The sequence below is a fragment of the Haplochromis burtoni genome, unplaced genomic scaffold (genome assembly GCF_018398535.1).
Source record: "Haplochromis burtoni strain Fernald_Lab_line unplaced genomic scaffold, NCSU_Asbu1 Contig_26, whole genome shotgun sequence".
Classification (NCBI taxonomy): Eukaryota; Metazoa; Chordata; class Actinopteri; order Cichliformes; family Cichlidae; genus Haplochromis; species Haplochromis burtoni.
In genome coordinates this window covers 1,699,600-1,725,432 of record NW_024582387.1, presented here as the reverse complement: position 1 = coordinate 1,725,432, position 25,833 = coordinate 1,699,600, and the positions used below count along the sequence as shown (strand labels likewise).

The 25,833-nt window shown below is 38.0% G+C and overlaps 1 protein-coding gene across 1 annotated transcript; it reads left to right on the top strand.

The window, feature by feature from the left end:
- Positions 1-6,169: 6,169 nt before the first annotated feature.
- lrrc38b (leucine rich repeat containing 38b) lies at positions 6,170-25,282 on the top strand. Its single transcript, XM_005917860.3, has 2 exons — positions 6,170-7,699; positions 20,027-25,282. The coding sequence occupies exons 1-2, from the start codon at positions 7,072-7,074 to the stop codon at positions 20,272-20,274; spliced, it is 876 nt and encodes a 291-aa protein (XP_005917922.1). The 5' UTR covers positions 6,170-7,071; the 3' UTR covers positions 20,275-25,282.
- The last annotated feature ends 551 nt before the right edge of the window (positions 25,283-25,833 follow it).

Genomic DNA, 25,833 nt, shown 5'->3' with positions numbered 1-25,833 from the left:
ATATGAAAAGGTTCCTGTCTTCCATCCCATTCCTTCCACTGTTGGAAAAAACAAAACATAACAAAAACAACAACTTTCAGGGATAAAGCATACCATAAAATATAGATTTGTTTTATTCTTGTACAGTGCGCAATATTTCATAGTAAATATTTTATTGCACAACACTGTCATGTTGCAACACTAAATGTTTTATGTATAAGTGCTAACTCCATGTTTGATCTTTTTGTGCCCCTGAAGTTACAGCTGGCAGTTCTATTTCAGACCCTATCTGTAGATTAAATAATCTATAGGTGCAATGTGTTTAACCTATAGATTAAATTGATAGAATTAGTTTCTAATGTAAGGAGACAAAAAATATTTTCGTTGTTGGACTTTAACAAAGTGTCTCTACATGGTGAGTGTCACCTATTGTGGGCTTTTACTACATGCAGAGAGGCTCGGCAACAACAAGTCTGACTCATCTCACTCCCTCCGCTGGTAAAATTGGCAAGAGAAGGAAGCCTTCCAGTCGTGTTGCAAAGGGCAGTTAGTTGTGCAATAGTGAGCCCAGTATTTATTACTGTTATTTAGCTTTTTGAAGAGAGCTTAGGCATACTTATGTTTATGACTAGGTGATCCCTGTATCATGGAAGAAATCAGATATTACTGCATTAATACCTTGTCTTTTAAGAGGATATTGCGCGAGAAGTTCAGAGCGTTCTCCCCCAAATGGAAAACGTGTGTCCAGTGACAAAAATATTCTCTGGTGCTAATGTAATGACCGATGATTGTCCTGAGCATCTCTTCCACTATGCCCTTGGCTGATAGAGAACCCCCTCGTCCTCTATCCAGCTTCCTGTGCCGGCACAGGGCATGCTGCCCAGAATCCCAAATGTCAGTGGATGGCTTAAGAAATGACAGCTGCGTCTGCATCTTGAATGTCCACTGTGGTATTCTGAGAAGTTGGTGAATGGGACAAAGTGACATTTGCAGCAGGGTGCTCTTAACATCCTCTTGTCTCCTCTCTCGGCTTCCATCATGCCACCCCGTGTTTCCTGCCCTACTGTGACCATGGATCTACATAGGATACCAGTCTCCTTACCAGGTCAAACATCATGCTGTGTTTGACATTCATCATTTATTGATAGGCTGCTCTTTAATTGCAGCAGGAGAGTGCTTAGCTTCTCTGCTCTCACACTGGCTGATCCATGGGGAAGGCCCTCCTACTGAGGGCCCACATTTACTCAGCGTGCTGGGAGCACCACTGTTGACTTATAATGGTTGTGACACACACAAAAAAAAATAAGCTGCAGGGTTGCTTCCCCCCCCCCTTCTTTTTTCGTTTTGTTAGCATTTCACTCTCTGTTTACACTTCTTTCATTCTTGCTCAGAGGTGGGAATAGGGGCAGAAAATCAACCACCTAATGGAGCTAGAGTAAGAAGAGGGCTCAAAGTAAGCCTCAAGGCCTCTTAACCTGAATACATATGCTTACAAAGTTTGTCATGTACACATGTAATTGTGAGAGAAATCTCAGGTCTGTCCAATGCCACAAGAACTACTATATTTATTAAGATAACCTTTGTATATTCAGGTGTGTATGTTAGCTGTTATGTAATTTTCAGAAGCCAGAAGCCCTGCAAAGATTAATTTTATGAAGCCTGCCTTAACCTACACTAATCCTCACATGTGTATTATCCTGCAACCATGGCTGTCTTTCTTTCATTTACAACCCCTGACATAGGACTACGCCCCCACCCCCACCCCCCTTTTTATCTAATCTGCATCTGGCATGGGATTAATTTGTCTTCATAAGCAGCTGCATTTGGTCAGTTGGTTAATTTTAGCAACAACAAGGCAGAGATTAAACTGTGATGAACATCATTCCTTATACAAACTGAGTGTGACAATGTTATTTTGCTTTTGCAGTGATACATGTCATGGTGTAAATTACATGGCATATGTTAATCCACGTGCTGTACTGTATCATCTGTATACTAACAGTACAATCTACACTGATCCATATAAATATGAGGAAGTAAACAAGTTCCCATCTTGGTAATGGCATCGTGCACAAAAAATACTGTATGAAAAATGGCTTTAAATTCTTTGGTGTAAGTTTAGCCAACTAAAAAAGACTACAAGATTACAGAGGCACAAAACAGTTTAAACAGTCAGGACTGTAATGTGTTATATTGCTTTCCCCTGTTTCATTACTATCCTTAAACAAGACCCTAAATCATAACTGCTCCTTGACAACTGCTCAGTGTTCAACAGAGCTGATAGTGACATGACACGAGAAACTGAACCAAATAAGCTTTAAAGAATTAAAATTAATACTGAGCAGAATTGAGTTTAGCTTATTGGTGCAGCCCTAGTTTCACATGTGGCCCCTTGAGAAATTTGATTGCCTGTCCCTTTTGCTACCAAACCCCCATAAGCAAGGTTGCTCTGACACAAACTAACCCCAAAGCACCGGCTAATGTCAACTTGAATATTGAACATCAGCACATCTGCTCCTTGAACTCTTGATGTGTGTTCTGTATGTATTTCTGTATGGTCTTTCAGAAGATTAAAAATTGGTGTTTTTAATGCGTAAGTAAGCAATTGCTCAGGATAATTGTACTTTTATGCAGTACACATGAAATCCAGTGGGCACATCAGCTGTGTAAACCTGGATTAATGCTGCGTCACCAGTGACAAGGTCACTAAAATGTCAACCACAGGCTTGTTCTTCCCTCCCTGATACATGTACAATACTTTTAACACTTAAGTTACGTGTCATTGGTGCGAGACTAGAAAATCAATTTGTGCAAGCATCTGTTGAGAAAGCTTTGCTCTATCCATTCCTCTTGTGGACACTCAATATTAAATTGTTTTTCTCAGGTTTTCAAGGTTAAAAGAGAACAAAGTGAAGGGAAACAAGGAATTTTCAGTATTCCCAGAGGCTTAAGAGCAACATAATATTTCTAAAACATGAATAGATGCACAAAAATTCAGTTAGACAACATTAGTGTCAAAGCAGTTTTTCTTTGCCTTGGAGCCTTATACACTGCTGGTTCACTATAAGATCAATCCACTGACGTATCTGTGCTCAATACTGATAGATACAGAAGAATATGACAGAGCTTTTCTCAGTTATTCAATCTTTTTTGTACCCTTTTCAATGAAAAGAAGGGTAAAAGATCATGGTTAACAATATGTAGTACCCCCCACCTCCCCACCCCCACCACCACAAAAAAACCCAACCTTTATTTCACAATGTTACAATGTTATTTATATTTTTGCCATTAATCATCACTGATATTAGAGAAGAGATAGGCTTATCTTAAATGTAGCTTTTTTATGAATGCATGACAGACTAAAAGGTCTACTACACCCATACAAACATTTCAGGGCTTTTTACACTGTCAAATGGCTGTCAAGAGACTCTGGGGATCACGTTTGAGGATTGGGCATCTGCATGACTGCCCTCAGCAACAGAGTGGCCATTAAACTCACTGGTGGCATTGCTCTAGCTGAATTTCAATGTGAACCATCTCCATTCTAAATGTCTAAAAGCCCATTTCTTCTGAACTGCTTGGCAATAAATCAGCAGGCAGTTACGCTCTTGCAGCTGTGAGACAAAAATACAACAATAAGGAAAAAAACACCACTACAACTGAATGACTAATATCAGTTCAAGCATTAGTCATTTAACTAACAAAAGGGCATGAACAGAAGAATGTCAGCCCAATACAAAATGCATGCCCATCACTTGTATTTCATTCAGGAGTGAATGAACAATTATCAACACTGTCGCATGAATTAAAATGTTTTTGCTGTGATAAATAACCTGTATCACTGGATCAGATACCACGAGCAGGAACAGGTCTTGGTCATGGTGGCCTGTTGCCAGCTAAACCTTAACACATTTAACTACTCAAACACTGGAAATCACATCACACATGGATGATAAGTCTAAAACGGACATAGGTGAAAAGACAGCACCAATAAATAAACATTTGAGGATAAAACGTATAGAAACCAAAATGTAAGCAAGTAAAAACAAAATACTAGTGTTTTTTGTTTTTTAACTGAGAAGTGTTTTATGCAAAGGTAGAATCTGAAGGCAGATTGAAAGGATAGTGCAGAGGTGAGCACACCATAAAGTATTCCCTGTTTTACTCTAAGTGGAAACATAATGGGGGAAAATGGACATTGTGCTGGGCTGAAGCAGCTATCAATTAATTATGAAAATGTTTACTGAAGTTATAATTCAAGTGAAGAGTGGGGTTATTTTCTCGTAGTTTCAGCCAGAGGACTCTTCTTTTCTGAATGAATGCAGGTTTAAGGCATTTCTTACTGGCTTCACTTTTAAGAGCAGAAGGCTATGTTTGTCTTTCAACAGCCTTATTTTGAACTTTAATGCATATGGAAAGTATCTCAGGTATATGAAACTACTGAGGTAAGATGTGAAACTCTCTAGTGACAGCTGGTGGGCAGGTGTGGAATGACAACAAACATTACATAACTTAATCACTGCTTCCATATAAATCCAGATCTTTCTAAACCATCATAAAAAAGAAATTAATTGATCTATGGTTACACAGTAAAAATCACATTCCTCAGCCTCCCTGGAATGGTCTGCACGAAGGGGGATCGCAGTTTTCAACCAGGTTACAGAACACTTGACCAGCTCTTAATCCTCTCCAGGATATTTAAAGGTCTGCTGAAGTTTGCCCAACCAGTCTACATGTGTTTTGTAGCTTTGACAAGCAACAGGGCAGACTCAGGACATACTGGAAAATGCTGGCTGGGGAATGCCTTGGTGTCCCCCTGGATGAGCTGGAGAAGGTGGCCAGGGGAGTGAGGTTTGGGTTTCTTTGTTTAAACTGACATGTCTGGAACTGGATAATTTGGAGAAAATGGGTGGTTGGATATTTATAAACTTCTACATTGTGGAAACAGCTGATTTATTTATAACAGACTTCTTTAGGTCAGGAATGATCTACAGATCCAAATATGGGATTTACAGTTTTTCCTTATCACTTATATCAATATATTTATTTGAATACAACAGCAGTAAAATGGACATGGAGCAGTCAACTGTATCAGTATGTTCCAGTGTAGGAAACTGTTTCTTAGAAAAGCATCAAACTGTCCATGAGACAGAAAATATTTCATCATACTGTGAAAAACAGCAGTGCCATTAAATTCTCTCAGTGAGATGTAAAGCTGAAATGTGTTTACAGAAGACAATTTACGCTGCCTCAGCTCTTAGAGTTTTACAGCTCTTATATGCTAACTGTGCAAAAAATATCCCTTTTTGATGAGAGAGCCTTTCACCCCTGTCAACACGATGTCGCTGCAGACATTTCAGTGAATGCAAAGTTTGAGCAAAGAGTTATTATTAGATCTTCTGTGATGAAATGAGTTAGATGTTACTGTCATCTTCCTGTTATTATGGGCAGGTGTGTGCATGGCCAATTTTTGTTAAACTTGTGAACCAGTGTGTGAATCTGTTATCATCTTGGAAATAGACACTGACATTTCATGCATGACAAAGCCACTTTCTTAGACATTTCACGCGACCCTCATTCTCCAGAGGTCTAATTTGCCATGACCCTGCAACAACCGTGGTCTAATTACATTTACCTGTTAGAGAAAGTCCCATTTGTTGAATTCAATACACGCTCAGAATTAATCCTCTTCTTTACGTTATGGGTTGAGACTTGAATGCACCTCAGATACTGATGTTATAAATATGTATAACTTGAAAAGCTAAATAACTAATAAACTTTCCTTTCAAGAGGACAGGTGATCTGCAAGGGCATTTTAACACTACATCAAAACTGTGCTCATGTTCATTGTAGAAACAAAATACTACAGGAACATAAATATACATAAATAAAGACCAATGTGTTTACACTTCTATATATTTATGCATCTGTCTGTCTATCGATATATCTACATGTTCATTGCTAAATTTAAAAAAATTAATAGATTTCTAAAAGTATATAACATGATAGATATTTTTTCCTGGATATGTCTTTAAGGGCACATAAATGCCAATTAAAATAAACAGCATCACATCTTTCAAATTTTATACTTTTAGATATAACCAATCATCATTTTTAACACTATAGGAAGTGACATCACGTGTTGACAGCGTGGTTCAGGCACGCCCCCTGGAAATAATGAGAGGGGAGAGGGCATGTGATAAACTGTGGTAGATTCAGAGGCAGACGTTGGATTGGCATGGCTGTGTGCAGCTCAGCACTGCAATCTACATTCACGAGGCTTCTGCCTGGATATTTGGATTCTCTCTCACACAGCTTTGATGCAGGGCTTGACAGCGTAACACAGCATGTTGCAGGGCACTGGGAGATAGAGAAGGAATAATAAGGGGAGACAACCTTACGAACACTTGAGCAATGTTCCGTGAGCTTCTCTCTTTCTCTCATCAGACCAACGGGCTTTCCTATACAGAGACCTGGGTCCAATGGAGGGATGTAACGATGTTACTCTTTGCTTGTCATGCTTGAATCAGAGCTTTGTATTATATCCTTTTGTGTCAGAGACCTTATTGTCTTTGTCTGTCACTGCCGCCAGATCAACTGTGGGGTAGTGTGGCGGACAGAGCCTCCTCCTCAACCCCCCTCTCCCTTGTCTGTGCCCCCGACGTCTCTTCATTCCCTGCTCGCTCGTGTCTATTTACCACTCTCATTCTACCCTCCCCTCGGTGTTAAAAGCAGTCGTTCTTGCTTTCAAGCTACCTACTGCTTACTATCCTCCTGTCTTTCCTCATTCAAAGCAGGCAGGCTATTATTTTATCCAGGCAGCTCGCTACATGATCCCTTGGAAAGCAGCTTTCAACGCTGCTCTGCCATCTCCCAATTCCTGAGCCCTTCCAGAAATTCATCTCCATAACAAAAGGATGTTTCTCCAGGAGGATTGATCCCCTTCACCCCCTTCAGTCACCCCTTTCCCTCCCTTGTCCTGATCTCCTGCCCTCTGACCCTCATCCTCTTGTTCCTAACCCCAAACCACCCTCTCCTATTTGTCCTAACCCCAAGCCTCTTTCTCCCCTAACTCATTTCCCCCCCTTGACCATGTTGCCATGTGTCTGCTGGCTTCAGCTTATCCTCATCTTACTGTCCTCTGTCTTATGGACCCGGGGGGAGAACTGCCCAGCAACCTGCTTGTGCCCAGATCCTCACACTGTGGACTGCAGTGGCCGTGGGCTAACCAGTTTACCCGATGAGATCCCCTTGGATGTGCGGAGGCTTTTGCTGGCCGACAACTGGATAAACCGTATCCCCTCTGACTTTCTGGTTCTATACAGTGACTTGGTCTATCTGGACCTCCGGAACAACTCCCTTTCCCACATAGAACAAGGGACTCTCAGCACCTCTTCCAGGCTGGTCTTCCTGGACCTTGGCAGCAACAATTTGACTGAAATCCCTAAGGGGACATTTGGGGAGTCTCGGAGTTTGATCAAACTACGACTGGGAAACAACCCATATCTGAGCAAGGTGAGTGAGGATGCTTTCCTGGGCCTCACCTCTCTGAGAGAACTTGAACTGGAGCGTAATGCGCTGTCTACCCTAAAGGTGGGGGCATTGAGTCAGTTGCCCTCCCTGCGGGTAGTGAGGCTTGAGGGCAACCCCTGGGTGTGCAATTGCAACTTTGCCAACCTGTTTGCATGGCTAACGGAGAACAGTAATAAGCTTCCAAATGGTAAGTAACAAAAAGAGCCATTTTCTCTTCATGTGTTTGACCCAAATAAACCATATCTCTTTACAACATTCAACAGTATTATGGAAAATCCATTACCACAACACTTCTCTGGTCTATTTATGTTTTCCCTGTAGGAGAGGAAACCCCCCTCCCTCTCCCTTGTTCTAATTTTGTGTCTTTTTTTCCCTCCACCCCCACAGCCTATAATGTGTGAGACCAAGTGTGTAATACGAAACAATAGCACTCATTTGAAAGTGAAAACTGCGAGGATAGTGTGTGTATAAAGTTAATCAATTGTTATAGAAAGCAACTTGAAATGTAATATTGTCTGATTTGTAAAGAGAAATTAAGCAACTCACATTAAGAATCTAACTTGCTTTTCTAATGGTTTCACATTTGAATATGTAGATAAGCCTGACCTATATCCCGTGTAATCATCAGCATTCATTTGTGGCTTATATTTATATTGGCTATATAATATTTAAGATAATATATATAATTCTCGCATAATATTTGCTATTTAGTTGACAATATTTCAGCCATGTAACCTTTTTCTATGCCACTGAAAATCAGACTCTTCCTCCTGTTCCTGTGCTGATTGCTCTATCCATGTGAATTTTAAGGCTCATAATATACACACGCTGTCTACCACTGTGATTTAGCCTGCAGCATTGAGTTAGATAACAGGACTGAAGTTTTGGAGGCTTTACAAGGCAATCTCCATGTGTGCATGCTTATCTGAGGAATAAAACAAGACAAAGGGGGTCACCATGTCCTTTCAGAAGTATTATACGCAGGGTAAGATCTTCTTACATCATGAAAGCAGAGCTAATGTATTCTAAAGGGAGTTGCATGGTATGTCCCAGATAAAACAGAACACATTACCATTGTTTGGCATTCTGTTTATCAGGCTATATAAAATATCTTAATCGCAATCAACATTCTCACATAAGAGACAGAAGGTTTCTCAAAAGAGAAGACTACTGCACTCGATCAAAAAGCTAAAATAAACAAATCTGACAGTACATGAACTTTAAACTGTGCTGTACATCTTCTGAGAACTTTGTTTGAATGTGGCTCACAGTGGGTGTATTTAAAAACAAAACAGCAACCAAACCTGTGAATACGCCACAAAATGTTCATGAACAGTTTATTGGGTTTAAAAATGAAGGTGTACAGTTACTGTTAGGGTGTAAAATGTTGCCCTGCATAAACAAAGAAACATGTTTTATCAAAAGCCTGAATAACAGTGTGGTTCAAGATGGGGGTTGTAAACTTGCTCTCGTCTCTTGAATAGGTTAACCGGGAGAAAGAAGATATGAGTGTTTGCAGAAAAAAACATGCGCACATCCACATGAGTGTTTTCAAATTTCCAAAGCTGGAACCTTTTTTAAGGAAGTATGACCTTAGATAGTTTGTTTTAAAAGAAACTCAATTGTGTTTCCTGCGTGTATACCTTGTTTTTAGATGTAGCTTAGTTATTGTTCAGTTTATTTCATTTCATTATATTTTTGACAACTAGATTATTTTTCAATTGCTGTTTGTTCTGGTTAAAGCCCCAAAATACTCATATGGTTTAAGAAAAGATAATGATTTGGGTTTGACATTAATATTTTGTCAGACAGTCGCGTAACACCCAACCCCCCTCACCCTGCCAGCTGATGTTCTACCTTGCCCTCTTGTGCAGACAGGATATTCAGATAGTGGATATCCTTTCCAGAATTCCTATTCTGTAATGAAATCCATGGTTAATTATTAAAAGATGTAGTCCTAATCAATGCCAGCCTGCCCTTATGCCTTATGTGTGAAATAACCCTCTCTAAAATTGTGAACTGACTGGGTAACACTCTAATTCAGCTCCCTCCCAAAGTGGCTGGCTGTTACAAACTGCTGACACCTCACAAAAGCAAACTTCTAATATACATTTAGGCCATGGTGTACCAAGCTATTGATTCTGCTTCTGTGTTCTTTTTTCATTTGCCCCAAATTTGCAAGTTTAGGCCTGTGAGGAAGCAAAGTTGATAAACTGGCAAGATTACCCAATTCCCCCAAGCAGGAGTTTGCAAATGCATTAATCACAGGCTCTATGTGTTGTCAACTCCCGGGGATAATGAATTGCATTAGCAGCGCTGGCCTTACCTAATATCACACATCACACTTTATTTCCATCGCCAGTCGACATTACCTCCATTCTAACCAATTTCTGTGGGACAAGGTGATTTGAATTTCCCTTATCAATCACTAGAGACCAATGTCTCCACCTGAACTTAATGCTTTTTTTAAGGGGCTAATGGTTAATCGTTAGAGATCCCATGGCACTCTTTGCTTTTTCAATAAAAAACATTGTTTGTTTGTATGTCACGATGCCAGATGAATCAGTCAACACAGTCGATTGGACTGATTCAGAGGTCTGGACCAAGGCAAAAGCTGGCCAGACAGACATCAACAACAAAGAAAAAGCCAAAGGCCTGGCCAAGCTGCTGTCATGACTGCCAACTGGCCCCAAAACACACTCTCAAATTCAGTTCGTAATGCTTATCTCACCTCATCAGCAGCTTTTACATTCCCATCAGAAAGTGTTTGTTTTCTGGCCCCAGCAGCTTGGACAAAATGCACAGTCAAACCTAATAGTAAAGACTTTAAACTAGTCTATGCTCAGTCTTTTGTAATATTTTATCATTTCCTTTAGACAAAATATGTCTGGAATTTACTTTCTAGTGTTAATAAGACCAAGATAAATAATATCTTGGTGAAAGGTATACTAATTATACTTTATTATAGTCTATTGGAAAACAATGCAAATTAGTACCAGTCACACAGGACAAGTAACTGAACTGAAAATATCTTTCCAAACAAGTTGCTGTCTTATTCTGTGTTTAGTATATAGAAGCAGCTTTGTGTATCGCATGATAGAACTACACAGCTACCAAAATACTGTCTGTGGATTATATGTGTTGTTATGTTCATGTATGTCACTAACACCTTGAATGTGTTTTTTGAAGTGAGCAGAAGTTTATTTTACATAACTAAGTTTTCTCATACAAATATAAAGAAGTTAAGAACATATTGCAGGAGAATTTGTGGTTATAGTGAATTGGACTTACAAACACGGTTCACACATGCAGGAATCAAACTGCCAGACCTAATTAATGTAATGGCTGAGCCCTCGATCATGGAAAAATGCAATGACCTAGTCTCTGAAATGCTGTATTGGAAGTGGTTACACAATAAACAGATGGACACTCATTAGTGAATGAGCTTGACTTGGTAAGCGTTTCAATATGTATCAACTCTAACAACCATCATCAGTGTTGGCGTTGCCACTTAATGTCTCACTCATCTCAGAGAAAATCAGTTACAAAGACAGAAAGTAGAATTTAAATTCTCCATTAGTGCGCTCTTTTCACACTTGTGGGTGTTGCATCCTCGTGTCTTTTTTTTATCAAGCAGCAAATCAGGTAAATAGCTACAAAAAATAGTTTTTAAATTTGAGAATGTTGTCTCTCTTACCAGCAAGAGCTCAATAATATTAAAAACAGAAGGGCTAAGGCTACTCCAGTGGTATCCCAATTAAACACTACATACTCATTTTAATATTCACTGTCATGTGGCTTCAGACTGAAACTGAGTGGTGTTACTGCAAAAAGGGTAGAATAGAAAAACAAGCAAACAATTATGTGCAACTCTATGCAAATAGCTTGTGATAACATCATTTGCATGACGACATAAAAAAACGCAGCTGCTACTGGAAGTGTACTAGTGCCATGTGATAACGGGAGCCGTGATGAAAGTACCATCCGAGTACCAAGTCATAGTCTGCTCCAGCTACGCAGATGATAAGCCACAAAATGATGTTGAGAGAGCAGGGGAAACAAGGCATGAAACACGAAGGTGAAAAAGAAAGTCCAGCTGAAAATCAGTGTAGCTCCCTTGGTTTTGTTCCAATAAACAGAGGACCTAGAAACACTGAAGAATGTGTTTTTGTTTTCTTAGCAATTCAACAAAGACCACAGAAGCTAGACTGCTGCAGGAAAAAGCCTTTCACTAAATTTTAAATCAGAAATCCTTCTCCGGAATTAATATAGAGCACTAATAAAGTATCTCTCTTTCTGTCTGTCGCTCTAGCTCAAACTAATTTCAAACTTGTAAATAAAGAAAAATTGTAGTGCTATTTTATGTTTTCCCTAGGTATCAATGACTTCCTTGGTTAAGACCTGCATAATGTAGCAGCTGAAGAGCCCATGCTGTAAACTGGATTCCCATTTCATTTTTCACCTCTTGATTTCCCCTGTGATTTCGAGTTCACAGTACAGCGCAATTTCGTGTTTGCATAACAGTGATTACTGCAGGCCAGCATGATGAGTGCTTGGAAGGTGCATCAATTCAGGACTTTTTGGATAGAAAAAAAAAGTTGATGTGCAACATTGATAAAAATTATTATTGATTTTTTTTTTTAAATTAGTTAAACCAGACTTACCATTTCTTTATACAAAAACCATCAACTGTCCTGTTGAGCAGTCAGCTGATTAGTCATATATATAAACTTTTCCATTAAAAAAAAAAAAGAATTAGCACCATTTAAATGTCTAGTTTTTAGCCAACAGTGAAGTTCATGAATGTTTCAGTGGAAGGATGAGTGTAAACATGATCCACTGCTGTCTCCAGTGCTCTTGGGTTAAGGATGAACAAAGGCCATGTATAATTCACAGTGACACAGTTCTACAGCACATTGGCCAGGGTAATTGGAGCTAGAGCTGCCTACAGGGCAAGACAGGCCAACTCTCATGGGCGATGGTAGACTGGATCTGAGCCTCGTCATGCAGTTGCTATCAACACTAGTCGTGACCTAAACACTTTCACGACAAACTAGCAGTTCATGTGACAGGGTCAAAATCAGAATATTCCTTGACAACGTATCAAGTATCTCCTTTGAGACCTGTTTCCGCACTCCAAAGCACAGTCTGAAAATATGATGCCACTGGCTCACACTTGCATGTTGCCATACTACCCAGCATGATCGTTTGCTATCTTTACCGTGGAGAGAAAATATCTGTTCCATTAACACAGACGGACAGCTTGATTTATCTTGGCCTAATTTAATGTTTATTTAAAGTTGGGATGTGAAGGAGAGAGTACTGGGAAGGGAAAGCTGAGTGTGAAAGGTGGACAGGATTACAAAGTGGGATAGCATCAGACAGAGCTCATACAGAAGCAGAAAGGGATAATCTGCCAGTGTCAGAAATAAAAGGTGAAAAGCCAAAAGCATTATCTCGCTGCGAGTGTGTAACATCGTGCATGATAGATTTTTTTTTTGTTCATCTATGTGGCCAACTGCGAGGCATAAATGACATACATGACTTGCATATTTAACTGTTTTATCGGGATGAATTATGACAATAGACACATTGCATTGTCAGTCCAAGGACATAGTGGAAATATATCTGCTAGCATTTGCTTTTAAACAGTCACCTCCGGTGTTTGGGAATAAGCAATTTCAATTGTTTTTGAGATGAGATGTTTTAAACATTCCCATAGTACAACGATGTCTCTGAGTCTACATGCAGAAGGAATCCCCTTCTGAACGAGTCACCCTCACCCCACTGTCACATACGTGCTCGTCATTTTGTGCAGCTGTGCATTCACTTCACACATTCCACACTCCAGTCCCTGCTGCTGCCCTTTTCTTGCATACATCTCACCATTTTCTCCCAGATTTCCTTCAAATTCTTTGGAGGATTAGAACTGAATCATTTTTCAGTCGCTCTGCAATTATGCCTGCCTTGTTCTATTTACATCCGCTGAATATTGGACTTGAATGGCACATTCATCCCGTTTAATACAGCAGGGAGGGGACAGTTTTGTTAATCGTTGTCGCAGCTGGAGTATTCATAGAGAGTACCTCGACACCAGTATGGTATGGCCAAATGAAAGCTAACTACTATACGTGTGCAGATGTACTGATGGGGTAATTTTGCTTTTAGCCTTTGGTGCAGAGATCAATCTGGACAAAGACTGTGGTGTTGAGGGAGGGAAGAGAAACAAGCCTCTGATATCATTCTGCCACAGCTAGGTAGATCAATCACGACTGAGACAGCAGATAGCCCGTCCTGTTGACTGGCTATAATCTTAAACATAATCCATCAACTGTCCGTGCCAGGAATGTAACATAGCTGTGTGGGCCGACATACCTGATAGTGTAAGGATCTGATTTGTGTCAGTGCACAGTAGCCTGCTCCTTACACGTGTTTTTGAACTCTGAAAATTGTACCCCGTCAGCTTACTCACTTAACAAGCTGTCATTGACTCACTGCATGGACCTAGATACTCTGTGTACTTTAAAACACCATCTTATTTTTCTGCCAGAGTAAGTGTGAAGTTACAGTTACTAGAAATCATATCTTTATTAAATGTTTTGCTGGATTCACAAAGAATTGGGCTTTAAACATTTAAGAGCATATGCTCAATCTAGGTTGATAATGTGCATCTTTGTGTTATCCCCGGGCAACAAAACACAGGGACTGCAGTCTGTATTTCCAGATACCTCATTGTTAAACATATTTACACTGGACAAGACAGGTACCAAATTCAATTACAGGTATAAGCAAAGGAAACAAAGCTTTTTCTCTCTGTCTCTCTGTCTCTCGCTCACTTATGCAGTTGGTATCTGTTAACTGTATTTGCATTGCGCTTACTTTTTTTTTTTTTTACTTTAAACTAGTTGTATAAATAGAAAAGTCAAAAGAGAGCCTCATCCTTTGAGCCTCTTCCCAGAAGTGAGTTTAAGTTAGTCTGGCTCTCTTGGGGTTTCCTGGCTTCACTGAGCCTAACATTGGATGTCCTGGATAACTGCTGTCACAAAGCTTGTTCCCAGCTCCCTGTATTACTCCAGCTATAACAATGCTTATGTGACAAAAGCAGAGTTGTTTAAATAATAGATACTACTAAATAACTGTGAGAAATAACTACTGAAGCAATGAGTATTATATTAGATGAAAATGTATTCATTTATTTCAGTTCAATTCATAAATGTGATAAATGCATTAAATGTGTTTTAATTACAGGTGAGACAAATACAAGACTTGTGTTGCTCTGAGCTGTACCCACACTCTAAGAACTAAAACTGACATTTACTTAAAATTTTTGAGGCAACACTTTTACACTTAAAAATATTGAGTAGATTGGAAACCAGTCAAATCTGTTCAATATACTCGATCAATTAAATAACTAAATCTTAAACGTATTAACTTGAAATGAATAATTGTAGTTGTTAAACAAACATGAAAAAAATGAGTAAATAACATTGATGTACTTGGTCAATGTAACTGAAATATAGATGGTCAGTTAATCCAAAATTTTGTTCCATCAACTTAATATTGTAAACTGAACGTAATCAAAATTGTACTTCATATTAAATATGGTAAATGGGCTGTATTTGTATAGCACTTTACTTAGTCCCTAAGGACTTTACACTGCATTCATTCAACCACTCATTGGTGATGGCAAGCTACATTGTAGCCACAACTGCCCTGGGGTGCACTGACAGAGGCGAGGCTGGCGGACACTGGTGCCACCGGGCCTTCTGACCACCACCAGTAGGCAGTAGGCGAACCTTCCGATCACAAGACGAACTGCCAACTCATGGTACTCAATTACTCTACGTTATTGTGTTTTACTTACACTTTTTAGTTGTAGTTGCTAACAATAAATAATATTGATTTGAATAATTAATGATTTTAGTACAAGATACTGATGAGTATAGATACCTATTTCTCAAATGTTTTGATTCAATTTTAAACAAAAATATTAAGTACATGCAAAGAAGTTATGCTGTGAACCACATACTGAATTTTTTGTCTGAGATAAATGTAAATAAATACCTTAATTTAACACAAACACATACGTTAACATTTTAGACATTTATTTCAACTTATCAAACTCAAATAATTACTAAAAGGATATTCATAGATTTTATCAGGCTCATCTAACTTATATTTATAGTGATATTTACTAAGCCTCTGAATTACTGCAGAATAGGAGGAATGTGATGGAATACATTCAAATTCTTTATCATAAAGGCTGTAGTGATGATATGCTCATACAGTACTGGGTGGCTACACCCTGAAGCTGACCCTGTTTAGTTACAATGTTTGACACTTTGGATCATTTTTAACAAAATCATGATTTTGCGCTGTTTAATAAGATTTGAAATCTCAGAGTGAAACCATAAACTCTTCACTTTGGTGAAGAATCATTTGTTTTACATTTGTGTATCATTGGAGTTTGTGGCCATTATAAGGAGTGCAGGTTTAAGGTTCTTCTGCACTGGCTTGACTTTTCATAATTAAGAGGCTATTTCCATTCATACAAGTCTAGAGTCTGTTATTGTTTTATAAGAGAAGATTTGTTTGCACGTAATTTCAAAATAATGGATTATAATGGATTTAACTGCAGTCAGTTGGCTGTAGCATTGGTGAGATTTTGGCTGTAATTTTATCCCATGGGAGAACAAGCTGGGATAATGTTTTTTGGTTTTAATGTTAGCTCACAGTAAAATAGTAAAAAGTAGTACTACCAGGAAGAAGATAAGTTTGCTGTCTCTTTCTACCACTGATCTGTTTTCTAAATCCATTTTGATAAATGTGATAATGCTGCTACTCCTGCAGGGGCCATGTGTTCACCAGGATAATTTTAGTCTCAGATGTCATTAATCAAGCATCTGAAAGAGGCAAGACCAGACAGAAATATCTCAAAAGGCAAAGGCGAAGTCTCTAAGGTGACTGGTTATTTGCAATGCAGAAAGCACATTGTGAATATGAATGTAAATCGTTTGTTTTATGAGCAAATGGACAAGACAAGCAGTCTTTGTATGTGATAATTATGCTAGAGGTGACTTTTCATTCAGCATGACTGCTGTTAACCAGTTAATGCAAATTAATTTGCATTCTACCCATGTCTATTTTTTGGAATATACATCGATGGTGCATATTAGATAAAACAGAAAACAAGATGCTTCTTTATACAAAAACAATTAATTTCATAAACCTGTATATTAGAGGAGGAAATCACACTCTTAATGTCTATAAAGTAGGTCCAAGCAGTAGTTTTGAGTACTGTCAGAGAAAATAGAAATGTTGGAAAAAAATAACAATAAAAAAAAAAAACAGAAAAAGAAAGAAGCCCAGCTGATTTAAACTGCACTTTGCAAATTTCAAAGTGTGAGCCATGTGGCTGGTTACGCAATGCAATGCTTAGAATAGTGGATTTTGAAAGCATTAAAAGCCAACAAAACGTTTCAGCTCATACTTGTCACGAAAGGAGATTAAACATCTCTAAATACATTGCGACCTTTATAAGGCCAACTTTGCCTCTTCAGCACATGCATGTCACGCAGACAACTTGAATGAGCAGTATTCTCACAGGCAGTGAAATATGAATTTGTTTTGATCTCTGATTCCCAGAGCATATGGCCGACATGTCGTGGACTTAATGATGCCAGGAACCAATATGCTCCGCTTGAGCTACATAAGGACTGATGGTATTGGCTTATTGAAACCTCTTGATGCTGGGATTTTGTGATGAAATTGAAATACATAAATGCCGTGGTTCTTGAAAAATGGTTATAACAGGTATAATACATTAATATTTACTGTCAGAATCACTCCCAAACATGATGACTTGGATGTGGCATTTTTATGTAAGTCTAAAAAGGGCAGAACCACCAAACCTCATTGTTTTCCAGGCTATAATGCATTCATAAATTGTTTATACAGTTACACTGGAATACATTAATCATGATGTCTGTAAGAAATGTGTTTTTTAATGTTTTGTCTGACCTATTGCGGTCTAGCACAAGTGAAGAAGGTGCTTGGAAAAAGATGGATGAAAACAGAGGAAATGAAACTAGATCAAAATATGTGCATGATTATTGACATTTAGATTTCGTACTTTGTTGTTAAAAGGTTTAGTGACAAAGACCCTTTCCGGAGATGGAGATGTGGACAGAACCTTATGAAAAACCCAATTACTGTGACAGTTGCTATTTTAAAATAACATTGAATCAAAATAGTGTATTTAATATGTATGAAACATAACTTTTTTCCTGTCTTGTAATTTTGGGTTACAACAAAGTTGTATACATTTAACAATTATTTAATTGATCATCACAGATGTTTTAGTTGTATTATTAACATTCCTCTAATACTTTACCACAATTTAAATGTAATAAATTAAACACCACATAAAAAATGTCATTTTGGTGCAGAATTAAGGTATTTAATTGAACAAACACACTCTCGGGCAGTACTGAAAATCTTCACTATGCTCCATGTTGTGCTGACTGTTGAGCAAAGATCCAGAATTGATGTACTGCCAAGTGTGTGCATTTGCATGCACAGTATCAGTAGAAAGTAGCCACCCACATTCTAAAGATTTATCTCTACCCACCTATAAACTAACACTTGCATCCATATGTCTAGTTCTTCACACAATACATTGTCAGAGGTGGGAAAAGTACATACAGTCTTCATTAAGTAGATTAGGTAGATAGTAAAAGTCTCTGTTTGCTGTTACCAAATTGTAGACTTAGTGACTTTGCCTCCATACCTAAAGAGGGATATGAAAAGTGGATTCAGTGGGTGAGGCAACCATAAGACTTAAGTGGAGTCTGAATCATAATAATTGCACCAAAAATGCCGTTCCTGATTTTTCTGGATCATTCCAGCCCACTGTAATTCTTGAGTACCGCTATTAATGATGTCTAAATTATATGTTTTTACCTATTTTACTGATGCTTATTATGTGCAACAAACACAGCTGATGAGTACACCAGTAGGATAGATTTTATATATTATTGTTCCCTCCATTTACCTTGTGGAGGTACAGGAAACAATAACTCCCCTCAAATGGCTTACGCCAAAAGTATTGGGCCTTTTTTATGAAAATTTAAGTAGAGTAGATATTTGTACTAAAATGTGGGGAATAAAAGTAACAAGTTGTCAAAAAATAAAAATAAAAACTTAAGTAGAGCACAGAACAGAACAAAATATTTGTAATACGTTACTTTTCCCACCTGTGCACATTGCCAGTATTTAGTTACATTAAATTTGTTGATGTATAACATTTGCAGTATGAAGGTCAAGAAATACAAAAAGAAAGAACATTTCTAGCACCTAATTAGAACTTGTATCAAGTTAATGTCAAATGTTAATCAAGTTCTCATTAAAATAACTTGAATACCTGACTCTGTCAGCATGAACACCTTCCGTCTTTAGTGATAGTATCAGTGGCCTGTAATCAACACATGTGTGTTAAAACTGATCCGAATGATCCAGTGCTGATGTCATTTGTAATCACGAGAGGAAAAGAAGACTCTGATAAAGGGCTTGTATCCTTGAAATCCAATAAGCCACAGTCACTGTCCTTTTCCATTTAAACAATGTCTGAACAATAAACCACGTTAAAGTGACAAAGGCACAGAGAGCAGCACTCACTGATTTATCACGGCTTCATCTTGAGATGAGTTTGGTCAAGGTGCCCCTGTCTGAGACAGTACCCTTTGCTAATGCTGTACATCAGTGGATTTTTGAAGTGCAACAGAGGTCATTATTCAACAGCGTGTGCATTCTAAGAGAGATCTACCTCGTGCAGCTAGCAAATTAAATTATTTTTAAAATTATTTTCATTCACCAAACCATTTGAAACTAATGCATTGATCATGAAAATGGGCTGCTTTCACAGCACTACAGCACACTAGATAAAATCAACCATGTCTCACTAATGCATATACTGTATCACTTTGCTTCACAGTATTTCAGCTGTATTCCAAGAGTGAACCTACAGTCATGGTGTGGGTGGGTGTACTGTATACACAGTGCAACTTCAACTCATAAGTGAAGACTTCTGATCGACCTTACAGTTATTAAATCAGCTCCCACACTTAGGAAGAAACCGCGTTACCCTGTTGAACTGATATATTCCACTATCAGAATTAAAGGGCTTCATACAAACAGGACAGCTCAAACTATGCTCTCCACTTTTCTTTGATAGTCTTTAGTTCTGAGCAGGTGTAGGCTGCATGAGCAGTAGATCAAATGCACATCACCTTTAATTTTAAACCAGTGGGGAGTTAAATTAGAGTTCTTGTGTTTGTGCAGTGCATATAGTGAACTGTATTAAGACCTACAGTACCTGGACTATGTGCTAGTTTTTGTATATGATGTAAACTGTAATGTAAGTACTGCCATAGAATGAATTTGTATAGAAATGAATGAATGTGAGGTTCAATGTGTCTTGTTCATTTGTATAATCGCATTTACTCTCTCTATGTAGGGGTCAAAGGTTTGGAGTGCTCCCTCCCTATGGATGGCAGACGTGTATCCCTTACCCAGCTCTCAAAGGACAGCTTCCGTGAGTGCCAGGCCACCCTGACTCTAACAGACCTTCTTATCATCATTTTCTCTGGCATCTCAGTGTCTGTGGTGGCCATTATGACCAGTTTCTTCCTGGCTTCAACTGTTCATTGCTTCCAGCGTTGGAGTAAAGGCACTAAGGGGGATGAAGAGGAGAGTGAGGAGTGAGAAGGACTTACTTTTAAAGAACTGCGTGGCCCTTCTCCTTCCAGCAGAGAGAGAACATAGAAGATAATGTGTGCCCCATGCCGTTTCCTTTCTGGCCAATATCCAGGACTGTTCAATGGTACAATCTTGCCCTGTTAAGGCTGAAGTTGTTTTCTTTGCACATGGACTTCTGAAATATGGTAATAAAAGACACTGGAAGGAATGAGTCCTATTAAAGGTTAGCGTGTGTGCTGCACCACTTGCAAAATGCTATTATAGAGATCTTATTTTTGGCTGTTAGCGCTTGTGGTCATTTATGGCCACTGGCTCTTGGCTCAGTGTTATAAGTCTACACAAATATGCCAAGACCTTTATATAAAAAAGAAAAGAAATAGATAATAAAAAAAAGTGTTGCTGCAGTACTCTCGTATTAGTCTTAGTCATACCAAAAATCTTTCAAAATTTAGTCATGTAGGACATTCAATCCTGGAATCTGAAATCCTGTAAAAATGGCTTCAAAGTTAGTGTGACCCTTTGAATGATTTTCACTGGGGTTTTATCTGAGTAGGCCAGAATGCTTGATCTTGATTCCATAAAAAAGGATGTCATATTGACCAGTGACCTCGATATTTAACTGCCTATAACATGATATGCTGGCATATCCTGCCATTTTCTCGAGTCTCTGTTGGACAGCCACTCTCACTAACATTAAGACGTTGTTCACAAGCACTGAAGAAGGCAAATACTGTTGTTCTCTGCATGTAGAATTAGACTGTGGCAGGGATGTCAGCTCAAAAAGCAGGATTTGGGTGATTATGTACTGCAGGCGGAAAAAGCTTCTAGTGGGTCTACACATTCTAGCACATATTTATTACATAATCACAAATTTATGTACAAAATAAAATGGTGTAAAGTAAAACAATCATAGAAATCAAGAGGACATACTGTAACTTCCTTAGATTGATACTTGTGAACTGTGTAGAAAGAAATTCATAAAATATCAACAGCATAATCAATTAAATGAATAAATTATGGTAAATGCAATATAAAAATAGAATCTATGTAGAATTATTGTGTTAAATGATGCACTTTAAATGGTGAACCTAATTTTGGCTAGTCCTCAATTACAGCAAATAGACTGGTACTGTGTTCATCTGCCAAAGGTTCAGATGGAGGAGAAATTGCATATAAGGACTTTTGCTTCTAGTGAGGTAAACCTAGCTCCCAAATCAAAGCCAAATCACACTGTACACACATTTTACTTCAACAGGTATAATCTCCAAAGATTTACATTTTCTTCCATTCTGTCTTACTTGGTTATATATATGACAGTGTTCAACACTTACGTTAACAGGAAGGTCACTTCAAAAGAAAAAGGGAACGAGGGTGACAAGCAAGAGTTTGGCTTCTTTAGTAATAAATAATTAAACATCCAGTAATATTTTAAAGATATCTTACATCTTGCTGTACCTTTATTAGAAAGTTTGATATCTTGCATTAAAGTTGAGGCTTTGATATTGTCAAATTAAAATTTCATATCAAAATTCTTTTGGCTACATTCAGACTGCAGGCAAAAGTGTCCAAATCAGCAATCAGTTGAAATACCAACTTTTTAATTTCTGATTTAGACCAAAATTCTCTGGTAAATGTTAGACTATTCTTTGACTGGCTGTAGTGGTGTTTGGCTTTGCGTGTTTCTCCAGCTTTTGCAGTAGCACCCCGCTGTGTCACGCACGTTTTAACAGTCCAGTGCCTGGTAGTTAGTAAGGCGTTCTTCAATTTTTGTTGTTGTTGGCAAACAGCTTCTAGGTGAGCTGCCAAAACTTTCTGGCTGTAGCATTAGATAGTAGAGCGAGCTGGTAGAAAAAGTAGAAAGAATGTATATGTGAAGACAAGACATATTTGTTCTAACAATTTAATGACTCTTCAAAAAAAATTTAAAATCATGACCAGCCAGAAGAGTTTTTGCAATGCAAACTCAATCGAAACAGTCATGTCGGTAAACACGCAGCTTTTATATCACTCTTAACAACCCAGCCTTGTTGGCAGGTGATAAAACCCAACTCTATGTGCTTTTTCAGGGAGCAGATGAGGCTAAAAGAAAGTGAAATCCAAAAGGAAAAGTAAGAATTAGAATTTTTTATGATATGAAAACATTGCTGGAATATTTCATCATTGGCGGGGATAGTGTTAAGAAGCTGGCTCTCTTTTTCCTCATCCTTGTTGTCATCCTTATGAACTATTTGGCTTCCACTGTACATCAGCTTATAAAAGAAACACTATGGCCTCAGTGGCCCATGTGTTTAATTCTTTACAGCATGCTGCATGCAACATTTTTGTTTTTGTTCTTTTTCAAATGTGGGTCAGTTTAGGATGGCGAGCAGTTCGCCGTGGAATTAGAAATGTATTTACTATTTAAACTGGCTATTTAAGTAGTTTTGTGAGCGGGCACGCAAGCAACGAACACAACAACAACACAACGTCAGATATGAGCATTAAATCTGAATTGAGCGCTAAAGCTTGCAGTGTGAACGTGGCCCGGCTTCATGGACAGGATCTGTATTCAAAGCAGCAACAGTACAGCACATTCCAAATTTAATAAACTTATGCCCTGAATTTCATGGATGTCTTTTTGCTACAATATTTGCATTTTGTATATTTAAATCCTCCATTATTAAGATATGGAAAGCAGAAAGCTAGACTCTTTTTGCCACCCAAACTGAAGGTATATTGTACTGCTTCTTACATTCTTGTAAGGCATGAATAATTCAGTAAAATTGAGATATGTAGCAGAAAGAATGTCAAGCCTCTAAATGCAAACAAACAGCAGATAGAAAAAGAGCCATGAGAAAATAGTCATTGTTTCTGTGTGGTTAAAAAAAGTTAAAAAGGAATTCTAAATGCCTCTGTCCCCTTTGAAGAAGTCATAGCCCTGAATGTGCATCATTTTTAAGCACATTTTTTGCAGAAACTGACAAAAAATTAATGTGGCCTTCTTTGTTTTTTGTTATTTTTCCATTTGTGTAGGCATCAATAAAAGCACAAAGGAAACTCCTATGATCCTGGTACACACTCATGAAATTTGTGTTATCTCATACTGTTTGTTGGTACCAGCCTGTAATGTCACATGTTGTGCTGAAAATGCCACATCCTTATAAACAATGTGATTTTTACTGTATGGATGTTGTTTATTTGCTAGATTTGACACCATCTGGTACACTTTAAAGATATGATTATTATAAATTTATATAAAATGACCTCTGAATAAACTCCTTTCATAAATTGTCCAGTCATAACGGTAACTAGGTATGTCAGCAGGCCTGTCAAGCTTTGGTTTTCTATACTGAAGTGGTGTGCATGCTCTACAGGATGAGCAACAGTGCATATCTGCAGAATATAACAAAATAAACATATTTTTGTGGGTTTACGTATTCATATCTTTTCAGCATTGCACTTAGCCAAGATTGCACTATATGAGAATTTAGAGTTCTAATGGTAGCACCTCCTTCCTGCAAATGGGGAATTTGATGCTTATCAACTCCAGCCAAACTTATGTTGGCTACTGCTACATTTGCCAAATTTCTGTTCTTCTTTTTCTCTTTTTCATGGAAAAGTAAAGCAGGGTGTTTGAAAGTCAGAACAACAATTCATAGTACTAATCAAAGTGCATGGTCAAAGGTTGTTTCTATAGTAAGCAAACATTTAAAGGTTTATGTAAGAACAAATAACACGTATTGTGTTTTTTTTATTGTAACAAAGGTCTTTTTAATTGGTTCTGAGTAGCTTTGTACACAAACTGCTGCTAATCTGAACATATCTTCCACACATGTCAAGTAATCAGAAGCTGAAGCCACATTTGTAAGCTAGCTATGAGAAGCATACTTTTATATTTCCGTGCAGTGAACGACCCAGTCCTTCAGAATTAAGATCACGTGTGATTTTTTGTCTTTTGCTGTCATAACTTTAAACAGCAGCATTGCAACAATGGAAAGCTTGACAGGCTTGAACTAATCAATTCTTTTTTGCACCTGAATTTCATTTTTAAAGTCTCCAGTTTCAACTTTTTGTGGCAGTTTGTATTAAATAACAACATTTGAAATTGCTCACAGCCACTGGAAAGATGTCATTAGTTGCAAGTTCACATTAAAAGAGTCTATTGGAAGGACTTTTAAAGGAACTGAGTCTGTAATTGTAGATGAGCATATTGACATATTCAAGAAAAAAATGACACCATTGGAATAGCTAAATGGGATTAAATTAGCCGAATCATTTTTCCGTTAAAAGGCAAACTACATTCCCAGCTAATAACAACAGACACATACCTAAGTCAAGGAATCAGAGGGAGGCTTTTGATACATATAATTTCCAACTACTATGTAGTTACTGTACATTAACAATTTATTTATTTAGCTTAATTGTTAGTTTAAAGCATATGTTAGCATGGCAGTTTCCTCTCCCTTACTTGTTTAATTAAGTAACAATATCAGCACATTACAGCATGCACTGTTGAGTTATCTGCAGTATAAACTTCAGATTCATTTCTATTTTTCTATTCAATTTCTATTCAAAATCTGTCCCCAAAATAACATTCTGGCGTTGTGCACCCTGGAAAGCAGAGGTAGTAGTGGCTGCTCTCGTACAGTGTGTCTCGATATTGCTTAGAATACCAAAAAAAGCCATGTTATGTTTTGTCAGATAAATGTCAGTAAGGCTTAAATCTAAACTGGGTGACAGAAGAGAGTGGTGACAATGCTACTGCTGCTGAATGCATTTCCAAATGTCAAACAGATACTGTTAAAGAGATCATATGTGTAGCTGTATTTTCATGTTTCGTTAAAAAAAACAGTAATACTGCTAATAAAATCCTTTCTTTTCTGTCTTCTGGTCTGTATTTGTAAAGACACTGTGTTGTATAAATACAGATTTAAAAAAGGATATTCATTTGCTACTAATGAAATATGTTTAATTTTCCATATACCTCTGATACAAACCAAATTGTACTGGACAAATAATAAACATTTTAAAACATTGTTTGCCTGCACTCGTAAAGAAAGCAAGGGGAAGGGTGTGTTAGTGTAAAATATTATTTACGGAAGAGGACCTCATTCAAATTCTTTCGGATTTTTCTGTGTCAATCACATGCCATCTTTAGTGGAAATGTGATTCGTCACGAAGCCTGCAAAGTCTTTAAATGACCCCATAATAATTGTGACTGTCTTCCTTTCGTTTCCCTGGACCTGACAGCTTTTCTCTTGTCACAGCAGCAAATGAGGAAGGCTCATCTGTAAACACTGCACAGTGTGTTATTTCACACAGCAGTGTTATCACACTGCAGGTATGCAAATGGCTGCACTATTTTTGGAAAGGGTGTTAGAGAAATTAGAGACTTGGGAGAAAAATGAAATACCATATGCTTGCATAACAAGTATGCAGCAGCTTGTTCACGTACAGTATCTGTCAGTGTGAGCTTTCTGCATTTGGACAATTGTGCAATATGATGAAAGGATAAAAAAAAAAGTCAGGAGGATTACTCAACATGCAATGCAATTCCATACTTTTACTGCTTTTTTTGCAGCCTTT